The sequence below is a fragment of the Lissotriton helveticus genome, chromosome 5_1 (genome assembly GCF_964261635.1).
Source record: "Lissotriton helveticus chromosome 5_1, aLisHel1.1, whole genome shotgun sequence".
In the NCBI taxonomy this organism is placed as follows: domain Eukaryota; kingdom Metazoa; phylum Chordata; class Amphibia; order Caudata; family Salamandridae; genus Lissotriton; species Lissotriton helveticus.
In genome coordinates, this window is record NC_136065.1 from 847,914,198 (window position 1) to 847,937,578 (window position 23,381).

The window sequence follows — 23,381 nt, forward strand, 5'->3', positions numbered from 1 at the left end:
GCAAGTGCAACCCACGCAGGATTGGAAGATCGCTTCTTACTCGGACCAGCAAGGTCAAAGAGGTTGCTCCTTTTCAGGGGAGCGAGGGCCAGTCTGGAGCAACCAGACTAGCAGAGTAGTTTCAAGGATTCATCGGTACTGGTGGTCACTAGCCAACGGGCAAGTGACCGGACCAACGCGTCGAGCAGGAAAATGCAAAAGGGCCCCATGCAGCACTCAGTGAGTGTGGAGGGGTGATCTTCAGTGCACGAGCTGCTCGGGGCTGGGGCTTCTCAAACCCTAATGCACAGCTTCGAGGATGCCTCGGGAGCTGCATGGTCAGCACTTCGTAGTTTTTCCAAGAATGCCGGCTCCACGCTTCACGTCGCCTCCACGGGTCTCAGATTCGCTGGGACTGTGGATCGGGCTGTTAGAAGTCAGGGAAGCTGGGTCTTGTCGATCTCTGTTGCTCGAGTTCCGGCGGGAACTGCAACAAAGCAAACCGTTGGGCGCTGGATGGTGCCTGTTTGCACAGGGTGGTCACTCCTTGACCACAAGGGAGAATCTTCAGTCTTCCACGTCGAGTGGGATGTCGAAGGGTCCAGAGTTCTGTATCAAAGTTTCAGTCAGGATAAATCTACTGCTCATGGGCACAGCTCCTACCTTTATTCCAAATTAAGGGGCAGGATTACCTGCTAGGTCCCTCCTATGGGTGGGACCCAGGAAGGGGGTAGTTACACCCCTTTCCCTTTGTCCAGTTTCGTGCCAGAGCTGGGGCTGGAGTGCCCCAGAACCGGTTTGACTGGATTTTGCATGGGACACCTTGTGTGCCCCAGGCAGTGTCTAGTTTCTTTCAGCCCTCCTGGCTCCAATCCACTATCTCCTGTCTGGGGTGGTGTAGCACCTCCCTGTGACAGGAAACCCTTTGTCCAGGCCTCCCCTGTCAAGTTTCGGTCAGCAGCAGGAGGCCAGACTTGTGTCGGTGGCAGCAGCATCCATTTTGTGATGCTGAGGCTCTGGTTAGAATTAACCGCGTTTAAGTAAAGTAACATGTGTTTTCCCTCTAGAAGGGTGGAATGTTACCCCCGTCGCCAGAACTGGCGAGGGGGTAGTATTCCAAAGTGTATGACACCTTACACGACATGTTTTGATAAGGCCAAACCAAAGTTAGCAATAACCGCAAGGATTATAATTAGGACTCCCGGTTTTATGGTATTTATTTTTTGGCCATTTCCGTCTGTATTTATCCATATTTATGTTTTGGCCATTTTATCTGTATTTATCCATATTTATTTTGTGTTTGCGTATAAATAAAGTTGTAAAACTGTACTTTTCCATATCTCTTTAACTGACAGAAGCGGCCAAATATTACACAATACATACACTGGTAGGTATTAGCACTATACCATAAATATATGTTAACTTATTCCGTTATTTAAAGACATTTCATCCTGTTTTTTTAATTGCCCATGCTCTCCATCTGCTTAGCTGCTGGCCTATAATTCATGAAAGAAAGCATAGAGAGTCACTTAAAAGGAGCACACTTTTCTGTATTTATCCACTTTTAAAGATAAATGCAGACAGAAAACACATTGTTTTCTGTCTGTATTCATCTGTAAAAATCCATAAAAACGGAAAACCGGGAGCCTTAATTATAATGCACTTAAGAGTATATGGTATGGCAATACCCTGGAACAGCAATAAGGAAATGGTTCCGAAAGCTGCAGACAGGCTCAGCTCATGCTAGAGCACCATCTCACATAAAACCAAGCACTCTGCCTCCAGGATTGTTAAGGCCTGCCATAGGGGTGACTTATAGGTGCATATTTATTATTATTATTATTATTATTAAAAAAGTTTTATATAGCGCGAACATGATTCTTACAGATATCAGAGCGCTTCACAGATACATGGGTAGGGGCAGCAGGACTGAACAGAGATAATGGGAGCAGTATAATAGTCACTGACATAATAGGATAACAGTAACGTACAGAAAACATATCATTATACAATCAGGTAAAAAGTAATATAAGAACGCACAAGTCCAGATATAGGTTTAGACATAGGTATACTATATATAAGCAAGGGGTGATTACACGACCTTGCCCCAGCTGAGTGATCAGCCAGTTGTGTCAGTTTGGATGGCCAGCCAGGGGTGGCAAAAGATATGCTGCAGCCCCTGGTAGGCCTTGGATGCACCTATGCCCTGGGTAATTATAGTACACTGTAAAGGGGCTGATATGGTGACCCAATATCCAATTAGTTATGCACCTAGGGTACATGGAGTCCATTTTAAAGAGAGAGCAGATGCCTGGGACCCTGATTAGCAGGATCCCAGGCCAACTAAGTCGAAAACCAGCTAAACACAAGGCAAAAAATCTGGGGTAACCATAGTCAGGTATCCACCTTCCTACAATACCTCCTACCGTTTTCAGCCGACCCTCTCTAAAAACTGGGACATTAAGCTTAATTTCCTGAAATCTGCCGGGACAGCTGGCAAAAAAACGGGACTGCCCAGGCAAATCCAGGACATCTGGTTACCCTACTCTAACCATTTACTCTTTGAGTTTTGCACCGGATTAACTCGGTGACAAACAGCTGTTTAGAGACGTGGAGGTGCTGAACCAATCAGTAGCATTGTCAAAAGTGTACTTTAGTAATCGCCCTTCCTTTGTAGTGATGCAGCATCTTATGCCAATATAAACTCTCTTGATATTAAAAAATGTATAGTATATATTTTCCTTGCACTTCTTATCCATGTGTGCAATAACGTGAGGAGCGAGGGCAGAGTGACGCCTGGGCAGCCGCAGACTAGCCATGCACTGAGGGTAGTGAGGGGTGCCCCGCCCCCTGCAGTCTGTGCGAGGGATGCCCCCCTGCAGTCTGTGGAATGCTTGCTGAAGGACTGTGACAAATTGGGATACACACTAATAACGAGCATTTGCAACGCAATAGGTCTCGCATTTACGCGACTTAGAGCTACTGGCATTGTAAATGACAATGCCTTTAATTTATGTTTTACAAACAGACACATAAATAAATGGCATTGTCATTTACAATGCCAATAGCTCAGACTCACGTCTTGCGAGACCTATTGCATTGCAAATGCTGGTCTCTACTTTTTGTAGTATTTCTACCCAGGTATAGGATGGTAATTTGGGTAAACCCCAACATATTTCTGAATATAGTGAAGATGGAACGGCATTCATGTATATTCAACTTAACTATCAGCTGTGGCTTGCTTAAAGTTATATTCTTGCAAAGGTTAACAGTTCTACTTTTCATACTTGGCGTTTTGATTAATTCACAAAAGTCACTGCTATTCTTCACGGAGAGAATGTTAGTCATAGGGCAGTCCTCAATAGCTGGAAAGGCCTCCACCCCTAACCTGCATCCGCAGAGGATTGCATTCCACCCCTCTCATTGCTCCCCTCTACACACACACACAGACACACTTTTATTTTGCACCACCCAGGCATGTTATGAGCTGAGACATCCACCATGACATGGTCATTCTAGGATTCCTCACTTCCCAAGGGCATTAAGATATTACTCTTTCATTTACTACTTGGAATACATGTAGTGCACTATTGTGGAATCCGGTTCTAAAGACATTGCTCAAAATCATCATCATCATCATCATGCAAAATATATTGAGTCAACTCTATTTAGTTTTGATTGCTGCAGCTTTTTTTATTGGATCTTCCAAGTGGTCCAGAAAAGGTGAGGCTTTGATGTAGAAACTCTGGTGATTAGGTCCTCCCTGCCCCTTCATCCCTTTCTTTATATAGTTCACTTATGTTCAGTTCTCCTATCCATATAAAACACGTAGTTATAGCACTAAAAAACTAATCTGAAAAAGCCAGACAAGCGTATGGCATTTCATGTTCCTGGTATGGATATGCAAATGTGTGCACTCTGGCTTCCCAGATTTTTATCCGTTCCTATACAAAACATTCTGGTCTCCTGTTTGCTCAGGAAGGTAATTTTATTACAAATGAACAGGATCGACACCTACTGTATCTTCTGCTTACACCTGCTTGTAAAGTCATCTTGAGTAAATGGAGAAGTGCCTCTGATGTTTCCTTCAAAATTTGGCAGGAATGGCTGGCTTCACTGAGGGGCGCAGATAATGACGTCCTCCACTCCTCACTGTGGCGAAAATCACACACCAAACTCTGGAGTTCACTTGATTCACTGGAGCTTTGCTACGACCCGCCTTAAGCTTGACTAGTTGTCATATTTCCTTGATAAATACCTCGTTTCTGTCACCCACATAGATCCAGATGTCGGCGCTGTGACCCCTCTGTCTTGACCTAGGTTTCACAACATATGTTGCTGCTGTTCTAGTTTCTTCTCTTTTCTTTTCCTCTTCCTTTAGCCCGGCCTTTCTCTCTCTTTTCCCCTCGTTTTACTCGTTCCTTCTCCTTTCTCTCCCTATCTCATACGGCAACCGTCCTCCATGATCAAACTTCATATGTATGGATAATATGTTCATTGCTTACCGTTTGATTGAGAGCTCTCTGTTTATATGACTTGCCATATTTCTCCCACGATGTGTATCTTAGGTTGCATTATCTTCATGAATGTACCTCAGTGTATTCCTCTGCCTTATTCTCTGTCTCCTTTTTTTTCTCCTTTTTGTAAAATCTGCCGCCTTAATAAAAAAAGATTTGAACTAAAAAATAAAAGAAATGCAAGTGTTGTTACACTGATTTGTTTGTGCTTTCCTTTTGCATTACCCTTTGAATACAGATGCTTTCTCGCAGTGATCTTAAACCAATGGCTTTGTATTCTTTTCACATCGGTAATGGTTGGATCGAGCTTTACTTTTTTCAGAATGGATTATGTTCTTTGCTTGCTGTCGGTAGTATTTTTTGTAGCTGTTCCATGCATCTGAATGTTCTTTGTGTTTTGCTCTGTGTCTACGACATCTTTTGGCGCTTGTGTTGCTGTCTGTTCCATAATGTGGTGCAACTGATCTTCTTAGCTCCTTAAAGATATTAATGCTATTTCTGTTTAGAAGGAATTTTCTCATCCCAAATATGCACCCTTCTATGTTAGTTTTTGTGATCCAAATCACACAATAAATGTTCTTTTGCCTGATTCTCTAGGAAAATACTTGAATGTTGTTCGTGAGTGTGGCCGAGATGTTCCATGCCCTGTGGCCAAAGAGATTCTCTACACCCTGAAGGAAAGGGCATATGTGGAACAAATTGAAAAGGCCTACAGCTATGCCAGCAAATTGCTGCTAGACTTCTTGATGGAGGAAAAGGAACTAGTGGCACGTCTGAGGTATGACTACACATGGGATTTTGTTAACTCAACTATTGCAGGATTAGTAGAGCTTATAAGATATACTTTGGGCATGTTAAGCACCACTTAAAAGCACAGGGAGAAATGTAGCCTTACGGCTAGAGTGGTCAACCTTGGACCTGGGGAACCGGGTTCAATTCTCGGCAACGACGCTCAGCATCCTGTGATTGTGGGAAAATCATGCAATCTCCCCGTGCCTAACAAAAATGAATGTGTTCATCTGTAACTAAACTGGTGCTCATGTAAAGCACTCTGATACCCGATGTCTCGGGTCTAGTTCGCGCTATATAAAACTTGTAATCTTTTTTTTTTTTTTTAAACACTGCAGATGGCTTTGGTCACCCTGGAGTTGCATACGATCCCATTCTAAAACCAGAAAGCTCACCCCTTGGCTCTGTCCCACCAAATAACCTTAATACAGCAACAAAGCCTGTACCTTCACAATAGTGTTTGGTGTAACTCAATCCATTAGCTCAACTTGAGTGCAGTGCTGGAGCTCATGTGCAATGTTAGCTCAACAACAGAGGTTGTGGACCCCTATGCTGAGGTTTCATTTAGCTTTGCTCCAGATGCACGGCATGCATTTAGCTGTAGAGTTCTTTCACATCTTACTCCACCACCAGTGCTCTGTAGCTCAAACTCTACCTTACTGAATCAGAAGGTTAGAACCCAAGTACTATAGCTGAAGAACTCTTGCTCATCCTATATCCTGCAACATTGCTCATATTGCTTTAGTCTGAGTTCAACAATAATGCAACTGCTCAGCTTTAGAAAGTCAATATTTAATTTCCCCCAAATCACAGCGGGTACACCAGGTCTGGCCCCCCTAAGATTTTGCCTGACTCCCCATTCACACTTCAAAAATGCCTTCCGTATTGAAACCTGTAACTAAGACCTATAGATCCCTCTTATTCCTGCTTTAGCCAGAGGAAGCTCCATGCTCAATTTTTATTTTTGTGATTATTATTTTTTGGGGTGTGTGTATGTGACCCTTTCTCCTTTCAAAATTACCTCTTAAACAAATGTCATCTTAGGTAACTTCTTCGGCAAAATTTGTTATAAAATACACAATTTTACCCAGTGATTCCGCTTTGAAAGAGTTGGGATTGTTCCTTTCACTCGCTTGGTGTGGTGTAACTAGTCTCCTCTAGCCCCGGGTCATAATTTCTTGTAGCATTCAATAGACTTTTTGCCTTGTGCCCTCCAAACAATAAATCAGCCTTCACCTCTTTACCGAAAACGGATCACCCAATTTTCATACTACATAATAGAATCTTGCATACAGTTAGTATACCCGACTTTTAGCTGGCAGAGGTAACTAAATCATGCTTTATTGTTCCCTCTTTTAGCTTTTTGTTAAACCCTACCATTAATTCTGAATTTCCATCCTGATGGATACATCTTATTTCAGATTCAACATTTTAGAATACTTTCTTGGTGCACAATTGGATCCGGAAAGGTTTCTCAGTGCTCCAGTGAGCGCAAGGTGGTGTCATGTGGCTCCTTGCTGACTCCACATCGCCCCATAAGTGATAGAAAAAGATGCATAAAAATGCCACTCCTGCACACTGACCTCATGTCCTTTCTTCCCTCTCTTTCTAACGCGGATCCAAAGCTCTATTCTTTTGTTGTCGGCTTTCCAATGACTTCTATGGTATAAAGTGTTCTCGAAAATTAAATCCCCATCAAAAATGACAGGTTTCAAGCCCTGTCATGACTTCAAGAAGCAGATGTCAGTCATGGACCAGCACCAGGTGTGTCTTTGGAGTGTGGGCTCAGGACTAGACTCTTAATTGTCCAATTAATGTTAGTCACGTACCAAAGGTGATCCAAGACTGAGAAGCTTTTTGTCGCCGAACACAAGAAGTAATCACAGCCTTCTTGTACGTCTCACTTTCCCTCCAAGTCGCTGATTCGGTCCAGGTCCTGATGCCACCTCTGCGACTATTAAACTTTGTTATAGAAGTTCTCCGGTAGGTCCAAGCATAAGCACAGGAAAACAAACCAAGACTCAACCTCATCCTACAGTCTGACTCTAGAGAGAAGAAGCAATAGCATTACTGTGTCAATTGCACTCCTTTAACGTCTCCGGCAATGGAAACAATTTCTCAGTTGGTCCCGATGTGCACCAAATATCCAGGACCGTCATCAACACAGCAGCAGATTGAGGCTTTCAAGGAGTTCATGCTACAAATCTTCAGTGTGTTTTCGGCTCCCACTATCATCCCTTTCGCCTCATGGAACCACAAGGGCCTTCAGTTTAGTTACTGTCAGCTGGGACATCCCTGGTGCCTGCTGTCCCCTTGGGACCCGATGCCAGTGCAGACTTCTGCGCTGGCCCCGAAATCCACGCCATTATCTGCTACCTAGATACTGGCACCTCTGCCATCGGCACCAGAGGGTGAGCCAGTGCTGACCCCAATGTCTTAAGCCGAAACGTACTTTGGCCCTAATGTTGTGCAGTGAATAACAAAAGCACAACAGGTCGTCCTGCAACCCGACTCCAATTCACTGCCTCGGACACATTGTATCTACTAGCAAAGCCTCCGCTATCTTTTTGATCTTGTGAAGAGCAGGGAGCACCCCACAATTTTGATGGGGATGGCTTCCTCACCCGCTCATTATACTGATAATGCCTTATATGTTGTTTTACAGAACGCCCATGGTCTTGATGCCTCGTCTGAGACCGAGCTTGAGTTGACAGTTCAGTCACCAATGGAAGGGAGTGCCTCATTTGCAGTGGTGGTCCGAAGGGGGACAGAGGCATTACAATTGCAGATACCCTCTTTTAAGACCAAAACAAATGTTCTGGCTGAGATTTCGCTGCCTGGGCCGGCAACGTCTGAGCTCTAGCTTCCTTTTGATGACGCCTTCACTGATACTTTGATAATCACTTGGTCGAGGCCTTTTCTTGCCTGCCTGTGAGTAAAGAGCTGACCAGATTTTACAGACCGGCTCCTGTGAACCCATATTGACTCACCAGTCACCCCAAAGAGTCTTATTATAGAGCAGTGATACTCTAAAGATGGATCCAAGGGTCACATGCGGCACCCCTGACCTTCACATGCGTCTCCAGCTGAATGACAACACTGGGCTGCTGAGAGCACTAACATTGATAAAGATGGTAATTAAACGGGCAAGCGTTTATTTACAGTAACTGAAATAAGGGAAGTGTCCTGCATCATTTAACTTTAGGAACACATTCATTTTTAAGACCTTATAGCGGGAATTCCGTTCTCTTACAGAACTATACAGAGAGATTTGGAACCTCAGTGATTTAGGGTGGCCCAAAAACTCACCTTGGTATCCAAAATCCCCTTACCGAGCTAGCTACAGTGTCTCATTGGTCATAACAAACTCCCAATGCTTAGACAGACCAGAACATGAACTTAGAATACCTCAGGAATCGTGGAACACATGAACACTCTTTCATTATGCAATCATTTCAAACCAGAACGTGGAGTAAAAGAAGACACGTGCATATTTGAAATATTTATTTACTAATGCAGGGTTCTCAAACGCAGTATCTTAGATAATACAAGCAAACATATTATCACAAGCAAAGTTATCAGCATAGTTACTAACCCATAGAAAGCGAACGGTGACAGCATACTAAAATGCTGAAATGTATAGGAATTAACAACACCTATTTCTCACCCTCCCTAACTAGCATAGTATATTATATCTATGAAGGTCTCTTTGGGTTTTAGCAGGGCGGGCCCATACCTCAAAATCTCAGTGGCAGAGGATCACATCATCTTCCACCAGCTCTCTGCATGCGAAGCACCCTCAAGTGTGTTACGTGTGCTCTATGCAAAGCAATATAAAACGCGCGTAAAGCCAGATTTTGGCAGCAGCTGCATTCATGTTATGTCTAGGAAGGTGCGAAGATCAGACCTCACAACAACACTGTGTCAAGTTATCCTTGGAGACTTCAGCACTCACTGTGCAGACAGTTTACAAAGCAAAGCTGATATCAGAGCAATAACATATTATTCTCATGTAAATCTCAACGCTCTTCTAGGTTGAAAGCTAAAATAACAATTATGTGTCGTGTGCAAAAAGCAGCAAAAGGAAAAATGACGTTTAAACATTTAATAAGCTCATGCTAACTTAACACGGTATATAGGTAAGCAATAACTATATGACAACCTCTTTAAACAAACATGTAAAAATAAAGCATTTTTAAAATAAAAAAGTGTATTTCGTTAACATGCGTTTCACCTTAGTACATCAGATTATATCTGTGCTTTGAGATGCAATGACCGTTTTCAAAATTAACATAGAAACAGGCATACCTCCTCTCAACCTGGCAACAATGCCAATACTGAACTAAGAGGAAAGTCAGTTATCACAAGAAACCCTCTGGGTGGTCTAGGTTGTTATTCTAGATTGACATTATAGTTTAATAAATCAAGCACAAGAGAACTTTTTAAACAGCAAATATCTTGCCCAAATGCATTTCAATGTGCTCTCTTGTGAAAATGAAGAAAAAAGGAGGCAACATGAAATTAGACAATTGCCTAGGATCACAAAATTTGGTCCCGTAGGGAAGCTATGATTAATCCTAGGTTTTATGGTTTCACATTGTGCAATTTTATTTCATTCCAATTCGATGAAGTGACTTCCTTTTTTACACTTGGCTCTCCCAAGGTAGTGATAGGAAGCAGAGAACGCTTACCCCAAGGTGCGGAGGAACGATTGTGACCCAGATAAAGCATAACAGAAACCCCACTGCCACTGGGCTGGCATCAATGTGGGCCTCCGGCACATCACAGACCATACATTGTGGCCCCTGCGAAAAAGTTTGAGTACCCAAGTTGTAGATGCCTCGTCCAGTAAAATGAATCCAGACTCATTCCCAGCCGCGCCTCCAGAGAGGGAATCCAAGAGGATTGATGCTTTTGGGAAGTGCATGTTTTCTTCCACCAGCCTACCATTGCAGTCCATAAATGCTGTTTGTCTGCTGACACAGTATACACTTTCCCTTTGGAACATGGCCAGCGAGATCTTCCTGGACGCCCTTAGGACCTCTTTGGCCCAGACGATGTATGATGGCTAGGACGCAATCAACTATGTTATCTGCGCGGTTCTGGATACCACAGATTGCCTGGGAAGAGCAGTCTGTATCAGTATTGCCTTTCATGGACATGCGTGGATACGATCCACAGGATTCTATGGCGATGTGCAGACGTCACTCATGGAAATACCTTTTGATGGCTCCCGCCTTTTCAGGGATAAGGCTGACTCTGTGTTAGGACACTTTTATGACTGCAGGGCTACAGCGCATTCCTTAGGGCTGTTGACCCCTGCCAAATAGTTTTGCATCATTTACAAAGGTTTTCAGGCTATTTCACAGGGTTGGTGTATAGGTAGAGACAGCCTTCCCAACCAGTGATACAACTTACACCCAAGTCCTTTTGAAGCTGTGGCCAGCAGCCCGCCCTCGAGATAGCAGGGGCATCAGTCCTCCATTTCCTTTTCCCCTTCAACAATGACCACCAAACCACTTTATTATGCCCTTAGTTAGACATGCCCATCCAGTTGGGGCCAGTTTGTTACTTTTTTTCCCAGGTTGGTGATCAATCATATCCGAAACATGGGTATTAGAGACTGTGCAAAATACACTACCTTTTCTCCTCACTCCCAGACTAGAGTGAATTTCAGATGAGCACCTGTCCATTCTTTTACAGGTCATTCTGTTGCTCTCCAAGGGGGTGCTGTACTAATTCCAAAGAAGCTTGGGAGCCTCAAGTCTCTTCTATACCTTCAACATCTCAATGCATTCCTGCGGAAGAAAAAAATCAAGATGCTCACGTTCTCCCAGATTCTGTCTGTTCTGGGCCTGGGTGACAGGATGGTGTCCTTTCAACTGAAAGACACGTATTTTCATATACTTGTCCTATCACCCAATGGATTTTACCTGCGATTCAATGTATGCCATGAGCATTTTCAGTTTGCTGGGCTTCCTTCAATCTCAGAAGCGCCCCTCATGTGTTCACAAATGTGACTGTCTTCAGAGGTGGGTGGGTGATACAATTTTTCCAGTATCCAGAGGACTGTTTTTTAAGGCAGGCTCGCCACAGTCAGTTGTGGCCAACCTCCAGACGATTGTGAACCACCTGACATTGTTGACCTCCCACTGTTGCAGAGACTTCCATTAATAGGGACAGTCCTGGACACCGTTCATTACCTTCCCTTCATTACAATAAGTCTAGGGCATTCGGTCCCAATATTTTAGGCTCAGTCTTAGATCATGGTGAGAGCACCTCTGAGGCTTATTGGCCTCATGCATCCTCCACGTCAGCTATGCCAGGTTGCACATGCGGGTTCCGCAATGAAATTTGAAATTCCTATGGGCTCAGCATCATGGTAGTCTGGACAATGCCTTCCAGGTTTCAGGGGAGAGGGCTATATATTTGCAGCGGTAGTGGCTCGAATGCTGTTGGTCCATTGGAAGATCCTCTCCCTTCCCTACCCAAGTTATGGTGACTGGCGCACTGCTGGGATGGGGTGGTCACAAGGGAAGGTGAAGAACGAGGTCTCTGTTCTCGGGCGAAGAACTGGCTCCACATCAATCTGCTGTAGTCACTGATCATTTTTCTGGCTCTGAAGACCTTCCTGCCATCGATCTTGCTGGCTGTGCAGGTTCTCACAGATAACACCACTGACTTGGTACTGCAGTAAGCACGGAAAAGTGAGGTACACGGTCCTTTGGCAAGAGGCGCTGCACCTCTGGATATGGTTTGAACACCAGGATATTTTACTGATCGTGAATCACCTAGAATGGTCCTTGAAAGCCAGAGCAGACACACTTGGATGTGGCATATGGCAGATCACAAGTGGTGGCTAGATCTTGAGATCGCACAAAGCATCATCAATCAGTTGGGAGAACCCTGGCTAGTAATTTTCTCCACCACTGAGAACACGTACATTTTGCTCTTTGCAGTTTCCGCAAGAACACTCGTTAGTAGATGCATTCCGGTTGAAATAGAACACGGGACTCCTATATGGCTTCACATCCCTGCCCCTCCTGCACAGAGTTCTCAAAGAGATCAGGATGAACAGGGCCAAGACCATCTTCATTCCTCTAGAGTGGGCCAGAATAGTGTGGTACGCAGATCTTCTGAGCACAAGCATCTGTCCTCTGAACAGGCAGCCACTTTGCGGGAACTTCCTTTCTCAGCAATAGTGCAGGATCCTCCATCCAAATCTGTGTAATCTACTCCTAGATGCATGCAGATTGAACGGCAGCAATTGGCTTTGTTTTATCCGCTGCCTGAAGTGGTGGATGCCGTTCTTTGCAGCAGTTGCCCTTCCGCTAAAGGCATTTCTTTTTTTTTTTAAGTTCAAAATATTTTATTGAAAGTTTTTTAGATATGAGCAACTAATAAAGACAATACAAAAAAAGCAACATTTGGTAATTATACCTATATAACAAATAAAGATCACTCATCAATAATAAAAGTCCATTAGGTATTTAGATAATATACATGTATGTGGAACAAAAAGGAAGGAAAGGAAGGGAAGGGAGAAGGGGATACACAATATCAATCCTCCTATATATACAGAGCTACTATATTACACCATAAGAATAAACTTTGTACGGTAAAAAACAGAATTAACATAAGAAATACCACTTTAAGAGGATAAATATAGATCCACTGGCGACCAAAAAGACTGATAAGAAATTGAGTTTTGATGAATCCCATTCATGGATAATTGAGCACCTCTTCTAGTAAAAATAACCCATGACCACCATGCATGAACAGATAATGGAGATATATCTTTCCAACAAAAAGTAATGGATTTTAAAGCTGCTAATATCAGAAAATTATAAAGTTTACATTCCAAATCTTGTAAATTTAGTGAAATAATAGTGGATTTACATATTATCAAGTTATAAGAGACTTCAATGTGAATATTGAAAATCTTTTTTATAACGTCCCAGACTTCAGACCAAAATTTACCAATTAAGGGGCAGTCAAAAACATATGTTGCAATGTACCTGTGGGTAATTTACAATGCCAACAGTCTGCAAAGGGAAGAAGTTTTGCCTTATATAATCGTGAAGGAGTCCATAAACGATTGTATAGGATATAAGAATTGGTTTGGTATATTGAAACAGGCAACCAACCAGATATACTATTAAGCCAAATATCCCTCCATGTATCAATAGATAAAGAAAGTGAAAGTTAATTATTAAAATTTTTTTAAATCATTTCTAAATTGCTACCTACAGTATCAGATAATTTTTTATATAGAATAGACACCCCACGAGATGAAATAGAGATTGTTTGAATGTATATTGGTAAATCAGCTTTAACATTAGATGAGACATTATTGGGAAAGGAATCCAAGATTGAATTACATAAATATTGGTATTTAATAAAATCAGATTTACATAAACCGAATTTTGTCTGTAATGATTCAAAAGAAATAAAGGTATTATTGAAATAAACATCTTTAAGAAAGAAAATACCAGCTTTAATCCATGAAAAACAAAAACTAATATTTCTATTCAATTTGATAACGCTACTATACCAAAGAGATAATTCATCAGTATTATTCATGGGAACAAGAAAAATGGAATCAAGATCATTATATAACATTTTAGTGGATTTAATAATAACTGATTTTCGAAAAACTGAGGCATTATTAGACATGGACACCAAAGTAGGTAAAGGAAACGGATAAACTATTGACTTCTCAATGCATAACCACGCAGGAGGATTATTTAAAGAAGAGTGGTTAAACCATAATGAACTTTGTTTTTAAAATACAAGCTTTATGATACAGAAAATAATCTGGAATACCAAAACCAGCATTACGCTTAGGCACTTTTAATTGTTTATAACTGATACGAGGAGATTTATTGTTCCATAAAAACTTTGATAAAAATGTATCAACATCTTTATAAAACTTTAATGGAAATTGTGTAGGGATCATGGCAAGTGTATAAAAGATTTTGGGAGCAATAGTCATTTTAACGGAATCCATTCTGCCACACCATGTAAGATGTAATGACGCCCATTTAGACGTCTTGTTTTTAATATAATTTAAAAGAAAATCACAATTAAAGAAAGGGCAGGTGCCGATGATAAGGTCCTCCGATGGTTCGCCTCTTTCCTCCAGAACCGCTCGCAAAAGATAAAAATCAAGAACTTTACCTCCGACTTCCACCCTGTCAGCAGAGGTGTACCCCAAGGCTCAGTGCTCTCATCTCAATTGTTCAACATATACATGGAACCCCTCACCACCATTCTTAAAAAGGCGAAGATCCCCTTCCACCTATACGCCGACGACACCCAGATCTATCTAGAAACCTCCTCCCCAGACGACATCCTGAGACTCAATAACACTCTAAAAGAAATTCAAGCTGGCTATCCCAAAACCACCTTAAACTCAACCAAGTAAAAACGGAGATCCTCCTCATCTCCAACAAAGAAGAGAACCCACAAATTGCGGAGTGGCTTAAAGCTTTGGACGCTCTAAACGGTAACCTCACCTTGGCCAAGTCCGTAAAATCATTAGGAATCACCCTAGACCCCAAACTGGACATGACCAAGCACATCAAAAACTCCGCAAAGTCTGCCTTCCTCAACCTAAGGCTTCTATACAAAATCAAACCATTCATTCCTGCCAAAGACCTCAAACAAGGCACACAATCGCTGGTGACATCCAGAATCGACTACGGCAACGCAACCCTCACTGGTGCCTCAAAATCCAACTTGGCTCCCCTCAGAACAACCCTCAACGCAGCAGCCAGAATGGTCACTGGAATCAGGAAATATGACCACATTTCACCAGCACTAAAAGAACTAAAATGGCTCCCAGTGGAACAGCAAGCCAATTTCAGAACGGCATGCCTCGCACACAAAGCCCTCCACCCTGGAAAACCACAATATTTAGCCACCAAACTTAAGAGGGCCGGGCAGGCGAGAAACCTCAGGAGCTCAAACTCCCTCCTTCTCATACCCTTGAAAACACGCAAACACAAAACAGCTGCGAAATCATTTGCCGGAACCGCACCCAAAATTTGGAACTCCATCCCAGCAGACATCAGAACTATCCCTTCCTTCACAAAATTAAAAAAACACCTTAAAATCCTCCTGCTGAACCGCGCCCTCCCAAATAGATAGCCACACTACCCCTGAGGACGGTGTTCTCTGACCTGACTCTGCTCACATCCTCCTCAGCCCTCCTCAAGACTATCCCTGCACATGATTAAGCGGCCTCACGATCCTCGGATCACCTCCACTCAGCATTCAACAAGGCTACCTCAGGACTCTTCCACTCCGCCTTGAAGGCTCGGGACCCCTGGTCTGCCGATCCTTCTAGGTCTACCAAAATCAGCATTCAACAAGGCTACCTCCGAACTCGTCCACCGCTTCCATAAGCCTTAGCACGCTTGCACTACCGAACCGTCCTTTTCTTTTTGCTGACGATTACTCTAATATGCTTAACTACCTTGAAACAAAGCTGTAAAACGCTCCGGTTCCCCTGGGGTCTGATCAGCGCTATATAAAACTCCTAAAATAAAAAAACATTTAAGGGAAAAAAATCTGTTTGTTGGTATTTAAAGTGTACCCAGAAACTTTAGAATAATGCTTCATAATATTCAATAAGGGTGGGAAGGACGCTAAAGGATCACTTATAAATAAAAGTGCATCATCCACATAAGCAAGGGTTTTTACAATAACATCCTTAATATTGATCCCTTTAATATTATCACAATTTCTTATAGAAATAAGAAAAGGTTCAATGCCGATCGAAAATAACAGAGGAGAAAGAGGGCATCCTTGTCTTGTGCCTCTGAAAAGCGAAAATTGATTCGATACTTGACCATTAATAAATAAACGGGCATTAGGGGCTGAATATAAAGCTGAAATGATGTGAATAAAATTATCTCCAAAATTAAATGATGATAATGTAGAAAATAAAAATTGTCAATGAATTTTATCAAACGCCTTCTCAGCATCCAAAGCTAAAATTCCAGAGGGTAAGGAAAGAGTAGAGCTTTGTTCAATAATATGTAATAGAGTTCTAGTATTGTTAGCAGAATATCTATTCTTCATAAACCCAGATTGGTCAGGATGTATAATAGAATCTAATATGGGGGCTAGTCTGGAAGCAAGTATTTTCGCATATAATTTGCAATCCTGATTAATTAAAGATATAGGACGATAATTAGACACAAGAGTGGGATCTTTATCTGGTTTCAGAATTCTATAATTAAAGCTTCTGTGAATGATCCAGAGGTAGTGTCAGTAGAGCCAAAAAACGTAAAAAGTGTGTATAAAAAGGTTATAGGTGTGACTGAAATTCTTTGTAGAATTCCGCTGGTATCCAATCAGGACCAGGAGATTTATTCTTTATAAGGGACTTTATAGCCGAGAATATTTCGTCTTTTGTAATAGGAGCATCTAACCAAGTTTATCTGTTTATGAAATCTTGGGCAACTTGCATGAGGTTAAGAAGGAATCAATTCAAGAATCATCCTGAAAGTTGGGTTTTTTATATAATGTAGAATAGAAATTCAAACATTCATTAACAGTATCATTATGAGAAAGAGCAATGTTACCATTGGGACTGTGAATGGAGTTAATTTGAGTTTTATCTGGCCTTAGCATTCGAAATTTGGACCCCAGCTCTTTTTACTAAGGAGAGAATGAAATTCATAGCGTCATTTTTGTAACTTAAATTTATATTGAGGATTGCTGGTTGTAATAAAAAGTCGCTCAAATTTCGCAATCTGTGTCTGTAGGAGTTTAGTCTTTGCATGAAAGGTTTTATTTTCATGGGCCATAATAGATATAGTAACACCCCTAATATAAGCTTTGAAAGCATCCCATCTAGTGATCATAGATGTAGATCCTTCAGGGTTGAGTGTAAAATATTCTTGAATGGCCGATAATAGTTTAGGTTTATTATTGTCATTTAAAATTATACCAGCATTCATTCTCCATCTAGATGGTTTAATAAAATTTGAGTCCAAAGTCAAAACCAAAGAAATCATAGCATGATCTGATATATCCATGTTGCCAATAGAAGGAGTAGTTATTGAACTGATGAGTTGCCTAGAAAGCAAGAAGCAATCAGTTCTAGAATGGGAATTGTGAGGGTTTGAGAAAAACGTAAAACATTTTTCCGTAGGAAAATGTAACCTCCAAATATCAGCTAACTTAGTGGCTTGAATAAATGACCTGAAAGCAAAATAAACTTTGGAAGGGTGAAACTTAGTCATAGATAATCTATCCAATAAAGGGTCAGAAATAACATTAAAATCGCCTCCAACAATCAAAGGGGCATTGCCAAGCTTTAGAACCCCTGTAGTAAGATTAGCCCAAAAAACTGGGTCATCTGTTGTAGAACCATAAACATTTAATAAAAGTAGACATGTGTCATGAACTTAAATTTTAACGATAACGAATCTACCATCCTTAACAGAAGGTTTACTTAAAATTTGACAGCGCAACTTTTTTGCAAATGAAATGGCTACACCATTTTCCTACCATTCGCAGAAGAGAAAATAACATCTACCCATTTCTTCTTCCTATAATCTAAAATTGTATCATCTATATGAGTCTCTTGTATAAAGCAAAAATCAGCTTTGCAGCTATTGAAATAATCAAGAATTTTGGAGCATTTAACTGGATGGCGCAAACCTTTAACATTTAATGAAACTACTTTAAAATTGTGTGAATTAGCCATAATAGAAGAAAGGAAAAAGGAAGATCAAAAGAATGAGAAAAAGGTAGCTCCAAATAAAAGAAAAATGAAAAAAACATGGAAAAAACGACAAACGGACAAAAATTTGAGATGTGAAACGAGCACACGCCTTACAAGCATGACCATAACTGCTGGAGCCCTTTATAAAGAAATTTCAGTGTTGTATCAGAAAAAGTATAACTGGTAACAATCATGTAGCAGGGTCATTGGTATCCATTGAGTGCTGTGACTGATGTTCCAAAAAATGACGTAAATCTTCTGTACGATGAAAAATTTAGAGAAGTTATCCTTCCAAATACGCATCGTCGACGGATCAAAAAGACAATATTTGTTGCCTAAAGTCCGTAGTTGAGGACGAACAGCAGTGAACTCTTTGCGAATTGAGACAGTTTCTTTGGCGAAATCTTGATGAATTAATATTTTGTTTCCATTTACCATCAATGAAGGAATTTCTCTAGCTGCTTTCCTGATTAGAACCAAATGATGGTGTCGAAGGACTTTGAAAATCATTTGTCGCGGTTTAGTTTGATGAGGGTTCCTATGTGAGGGAATCCCGTTAAGCTTTGTCGATTTCAAACTTTTCTGAAAATTTAATTTGTAAAAGATTCAGCAATAAATTCTCTAAATATAATCTACAGTTATTTCCCTCAACATCTTCAGGTAAATTAAATATGCGTAGATTATATTGTCTGTTACGATTTTCCAAGTCCAATAATGTAGAACACATAGGTGACATTTTTGCTACAAGTGGAGTAAATGTGTCAATTTTGACTGAATTATCCTTTATTTTAATGGAGTTATCCGATATTTTCATTGATAGGCTAGCCATTTCTTTACGGACATTCTTTACTTCAGAAGCAATAGTGTCTGTATTTATAATAAGAGCCTGAATTTCCTCCAAAATGAAAGATAATGATGGTTCAGATGCCTCCACTACTTTAGATTTAGCAGGAGGGGGAGAAACTTGTTGCTGCCTCCTTTTATTAATGGTACTTTTATTTTCCATTTTCAAGTAAAAAGAGTCAGAATTATATTTGCAAAATCAAAATGATGTGTGAACAAGAACATGCAGTGGAAATACCTTAGAAATAACTGGTGCCGCAGCTAAAATGGGTTGGGGGAGTGGCTAGGCCCAAGCCAGGCCCTTTCCTGAATGCTGTCTCCGCCCCCTTGACTGAAAAGTCTGGCTGTAGTTGGAAGGTGTGCAGGGAGCAGGAACCAGGTGAAGAAAAAACCTCTTCCACAAGGCAGAATCCACATAAATCACAGTACTGGTGAGTACTTTATGTAAGCAGCGACCTCCTCTTAGGCAACTTTCTGATACAAAATTCGGCGTTTTTTAATTAAAATCTGGCGCAAAACGCGGAAAGACTTTACGCGGCAGCCATCTTGGAACGCGCGCTCGCGCGTCTCCCCTGCTAAAGGCCTTTCTGAAGGTTCTGGTGGAAATTCGTGGCCCGGTGTAGTATTTGCCAGACTAAGCTCTTACTAGCAAAGCTTGTTGTTCAGCCTTTTGTTTTATCTGTGGCCCAGCAAGGGCTTGCAGGGGGTACTATTGAAGGTTATTTGTTGCCCCTATTGACTTTGTTGCTCTTTCTGGATAAGCCTGTTACTTTGAGGGCCCGGGTGCGGACGTAGTCTCTCATGCTCATGGTAATTGTACACTTGCACTGCCCTAGGCTGTACTCCCCTGTGATTTAATGTTTTAACATTTTACTGTTCCCTGCTGCTTTTGAAAAACTTTTAAACTTTTATTGGGCAAAAAGGGGCTGTTTTTCAGCACATTTGAACTTAGCATTTTACTTCCTGGCCATATTCAGTGCCAGTAGCCATTGTTGAGACAACTGGAGGCGCCATTTATGTTGGCACTCTAGTTCAAACCGGCCTCCCTACTTAATAAGGCACGAACATGCGCAGCAGGGGCGCTAAAGGCAAGCCCATCTGCGTCCGGTCAGGGGCTAGGGGCCAGAACATCTGCCCGTTCAACTTAAGAGGCACAATCTTGCTGCTGTACAGGTCTCTCAATTAGTAACTTTGTCCCCCTCATAAAAATGGACATTTTCTCAACTGAATTTTTACTAATGTCTCTAATATGATATCGGAAGATCCCCTCCCAGTCTGCTGGTCAGATCACTACATTGTCCCATTTCTTTTTCTAAAAAGGTTTAGTCAGTGCTGGTCTAAATTAAATAAGGTTAGGCAGGAAGCTATCTTGTTTAATTTCATTCCAGACATGCATGGAGAAATCTCCAAAATAAATACAATATTCAATGAATGGATACAAAACTAATTAGATAATCGTATACCTTTGAGATTGCACACAACCAGCTGACCCAAGTGGCAGGCTTCATTCTTCTCAGCAGAGCTAGTAGATATGTAATAAGGAGTGCAAAAGAATGGAAAGGAAATGGAGGATAAGCTACGATGGTAGGAGTAAAGTATTGTACTTGAAAACTATCAATATGCTATAAAAAAGGTCTGATTAAGGACTTTAGTTCAAGGATCGATAATTCCTCCAGTTCATCTAAGGAGGTTTACGGTCTAGTCAACTCTTTTTAATTTTTTGTAATGAAATCAGCCAACATGGGCTCTGGCGTCTTCCATCCGAGTCCCGCTGCAATATGTTTGCCAACTACTTTCTGAGTAAGGTGAGCAATATCTACAATGCCTTGGCGGGGGCCAGACCGCAGGGGCACACTCAGTGGTTCCAGACAGGCGACCCTGACATAGAGGAATTATCCTTGTTCCTGCCAATAGGAAGGGAATTCGTAATTATCCTTGCTAAATCTGTGAAATCAGGCTTCTCCGCTTGACCCAGCACCTCCTCAAGGCTTATTGAATGAAGGAGACATAATCTTTCCTCTGATGACTGATATTTACAACCAGTCACTGGAGTGTGGAACAGTTCCTGAGGCCTGGAAGCATGCCATTATTAGACCTCTGCTAAAGAAACCCTTCATGGATTTGCTACAGGCCAATATCACTACTTCCTGACATTAGTATATTTATGGGGAAATGTTTTAATAAACAACTCAGACTTCTTGGAAGCCCACAACCTACTGCACCCTACTCAAACAGGCTTTCGACTCAGATGCAGCACGGAAACAGCGCTCCTAATGGTCACAGAAGAGGTAAAAGGGATCCTAGACCGGGGGGGATCAGCTGCGATCATTTTGCTGGTCTAGAGTGCAGATTTGATACGGTCTCCCATCAACTTTGGCTTAAAAGACTAGAAGAAGTGGGGATTGTTGGTCAAGCACACACATGGCTCTCCTCCTTCCTTAGTGACCGACGTTTTCAAGTCAGTGAAGAACCTTTTATTTAGTCTCCCATCACCTTAAATGAGAGAATCCACAAGGATCTTCACTGAGCCCCAAAATTCTTAACCTTTATTTCCACCCACTTGCAGACATCATATGCTCCTATGGTTTCTCAATGGTGTCATATGCAGATAACACACAGATGATTATTTCCCTCTCTCCCAATTCCAAAGCAGTATCACACCAGCTCAATCCCTGTCTAACTGAAGTTGCAGATTGGATGGCGGCCAGTTGCCTAAAACTTAATGGCCAAAAGACAGAGGTACTAATAGTTAGGTATAATCTCTCCTGATGGGCAATCTCAGCTGGCCCAAGTCCCTTGGAGATATCCCACCTTCCAAGTTGGAAGTAAAATGTCTGGGCATCATCCTTGACGGCAAACTTACCATGGAAGCCCAGGCTAGAAAGCTGTCTTCAACATGCTTTAGTCTTCAAAGATCCCTCAGGAAGCTGCTGAGATGGTTGCCAAGCTGTAGAAATAACGAAGTCCCGTAGACCGTTCTTGTAGTTGTAGTTTATTCCTTAAGTTACAGCTTAGTAAGTTCCAATGTAAGTCTTAATGTAAGTTCCTAATATAAGCCCCAGCAGGAGCGGCCCCCTGGCTGCTCAGCCCATCTTCTCTAACAGCTCTCTCTTCAAGTACAAACCTCCATAACATTCTAAATGACATCACATAGCTAGAGCATCAGAGCCAGGGAGATTCATTACATAAGAAGGAGATTACTACACATCTTCCCCTTTATAATATTTAACAAAACAAAATAGTATAATATAGGAAGAGAAGATAAACTTTCCAGAAGTACACATAAAAGAACACCACAATAACATAAACCAACTCTTCTTATGTAATAATAATATGCCTAACGCACAGTCAATGTAACTTTAATTTTTTCAGAGTTGTTCTTTTGTTGATGGGTGAGTGTATCTCTTTATGAGTGGGCGAGTGTATCTCTGGACTTCGTGTTCATGGGTGAGTGTATCCCACATTTTTACGTGTGGGTGAGTGCATACGTTATTTGACGGGTGAGTGTATCCCCAGTATATTGTCTGTGGGTGAGTGTATCCCATGTTTGATTTTCACTTGACGGGTGAGTGTATCCTATATTTTCACGTGTGGGTGAGTGCATACGTTATTTGACGGGTGAGTGTATCCCGGTATATTGTCTGTGGGCGAGTGTATCCAATCCTCGTCGCCAATGTAGAAATAAGGAAGTCCAGTAGACAGTTCTTGTAGTTGTAGTTTATTCCTTACTACACAAAGAGTGGTTGTCTGTGATACTATCGCTATTGGACTATGGAAACTCCCTATATTTAGGTTGTCCAAAATCTGTGATAAAAAAACTCCAAGTGATCCAAAATGCTGCTGCCAAGACTCTAATAGGAATCCCAAATCATCAGACAGTTTTGCCTACATTAGCCTTGCTACATTTGCTGCTGATACAAAAAATAATTGTTTAAAGCTTTGTGCCTGGCTCACCGTGCTATGTATACAAACGGCCTGCAAATTCTACATCATTTGATTCACCCCCTACTGTCCCACAAGAGATTTAAACCCCAGAAACCTAAATTTGCTGGTTGTCCCAAGGGCAAACAAGACCAGGAGCGGGGGGCACTCGTTTGCACACTTGGTTCCCAAATTGTGGAATCCTTTCCTCTAGTACTCAGGCAGACTAACCATGCTCGAGGCATGTGTGGCTGTATATACACATGCTTTGCATATTCCTGCCATGTAGTGTTGAGTCTGGATGTGTTCAAGTTGTTTTTCTTTGAAGAAGTTTTTCTAGTCACAAGTTCGAGTGACTCCTCTTGGTGATAATGCACGTGGGCAACGACTCCAATGTTAGATTGTTTTCCCTTAGGTGGGTGAGAATTGAGTGTAAAGTACGTGTAAGTAAAGAGATGTCCATGCAAATTACAAGGTAAAGGAAAACTTCATCGGCCACAGGTGCCCGAGAAGTAGGATGGGCATATGTAAATCTACAGCACTACATGCCACAAACAGATGCTTACAGGGTAAGTAACATCTGTTCTAGT

General features: G+C 41.7%; 1 protein-coding gene across 2 annotated transcripts in view; it reads left to right on the forward strand.

Annotated features, from left to right (window-relative positions):
* TUBGCP2 (tubulin gamma complex component 2) overlaps window positions 1-23,381 on the forward strand; it is a 376,270-nt gene that overhangs the window by 229,802 nt on the left and 123,087 nt on the right. For both annotated transcript variants that reach the window (XM_078643325.1, XM_078643326.1), the window contains exon 10: window positions 5,094-5,274. In XM_078643325.1, coding sequence (XP_078499451.1) covers window positions 5,094-5,274 — 181 coding nt within the window. The remainder of the gene's footprint in view (window positions 1-5,093; window positions 5,275-23,381) is intronic.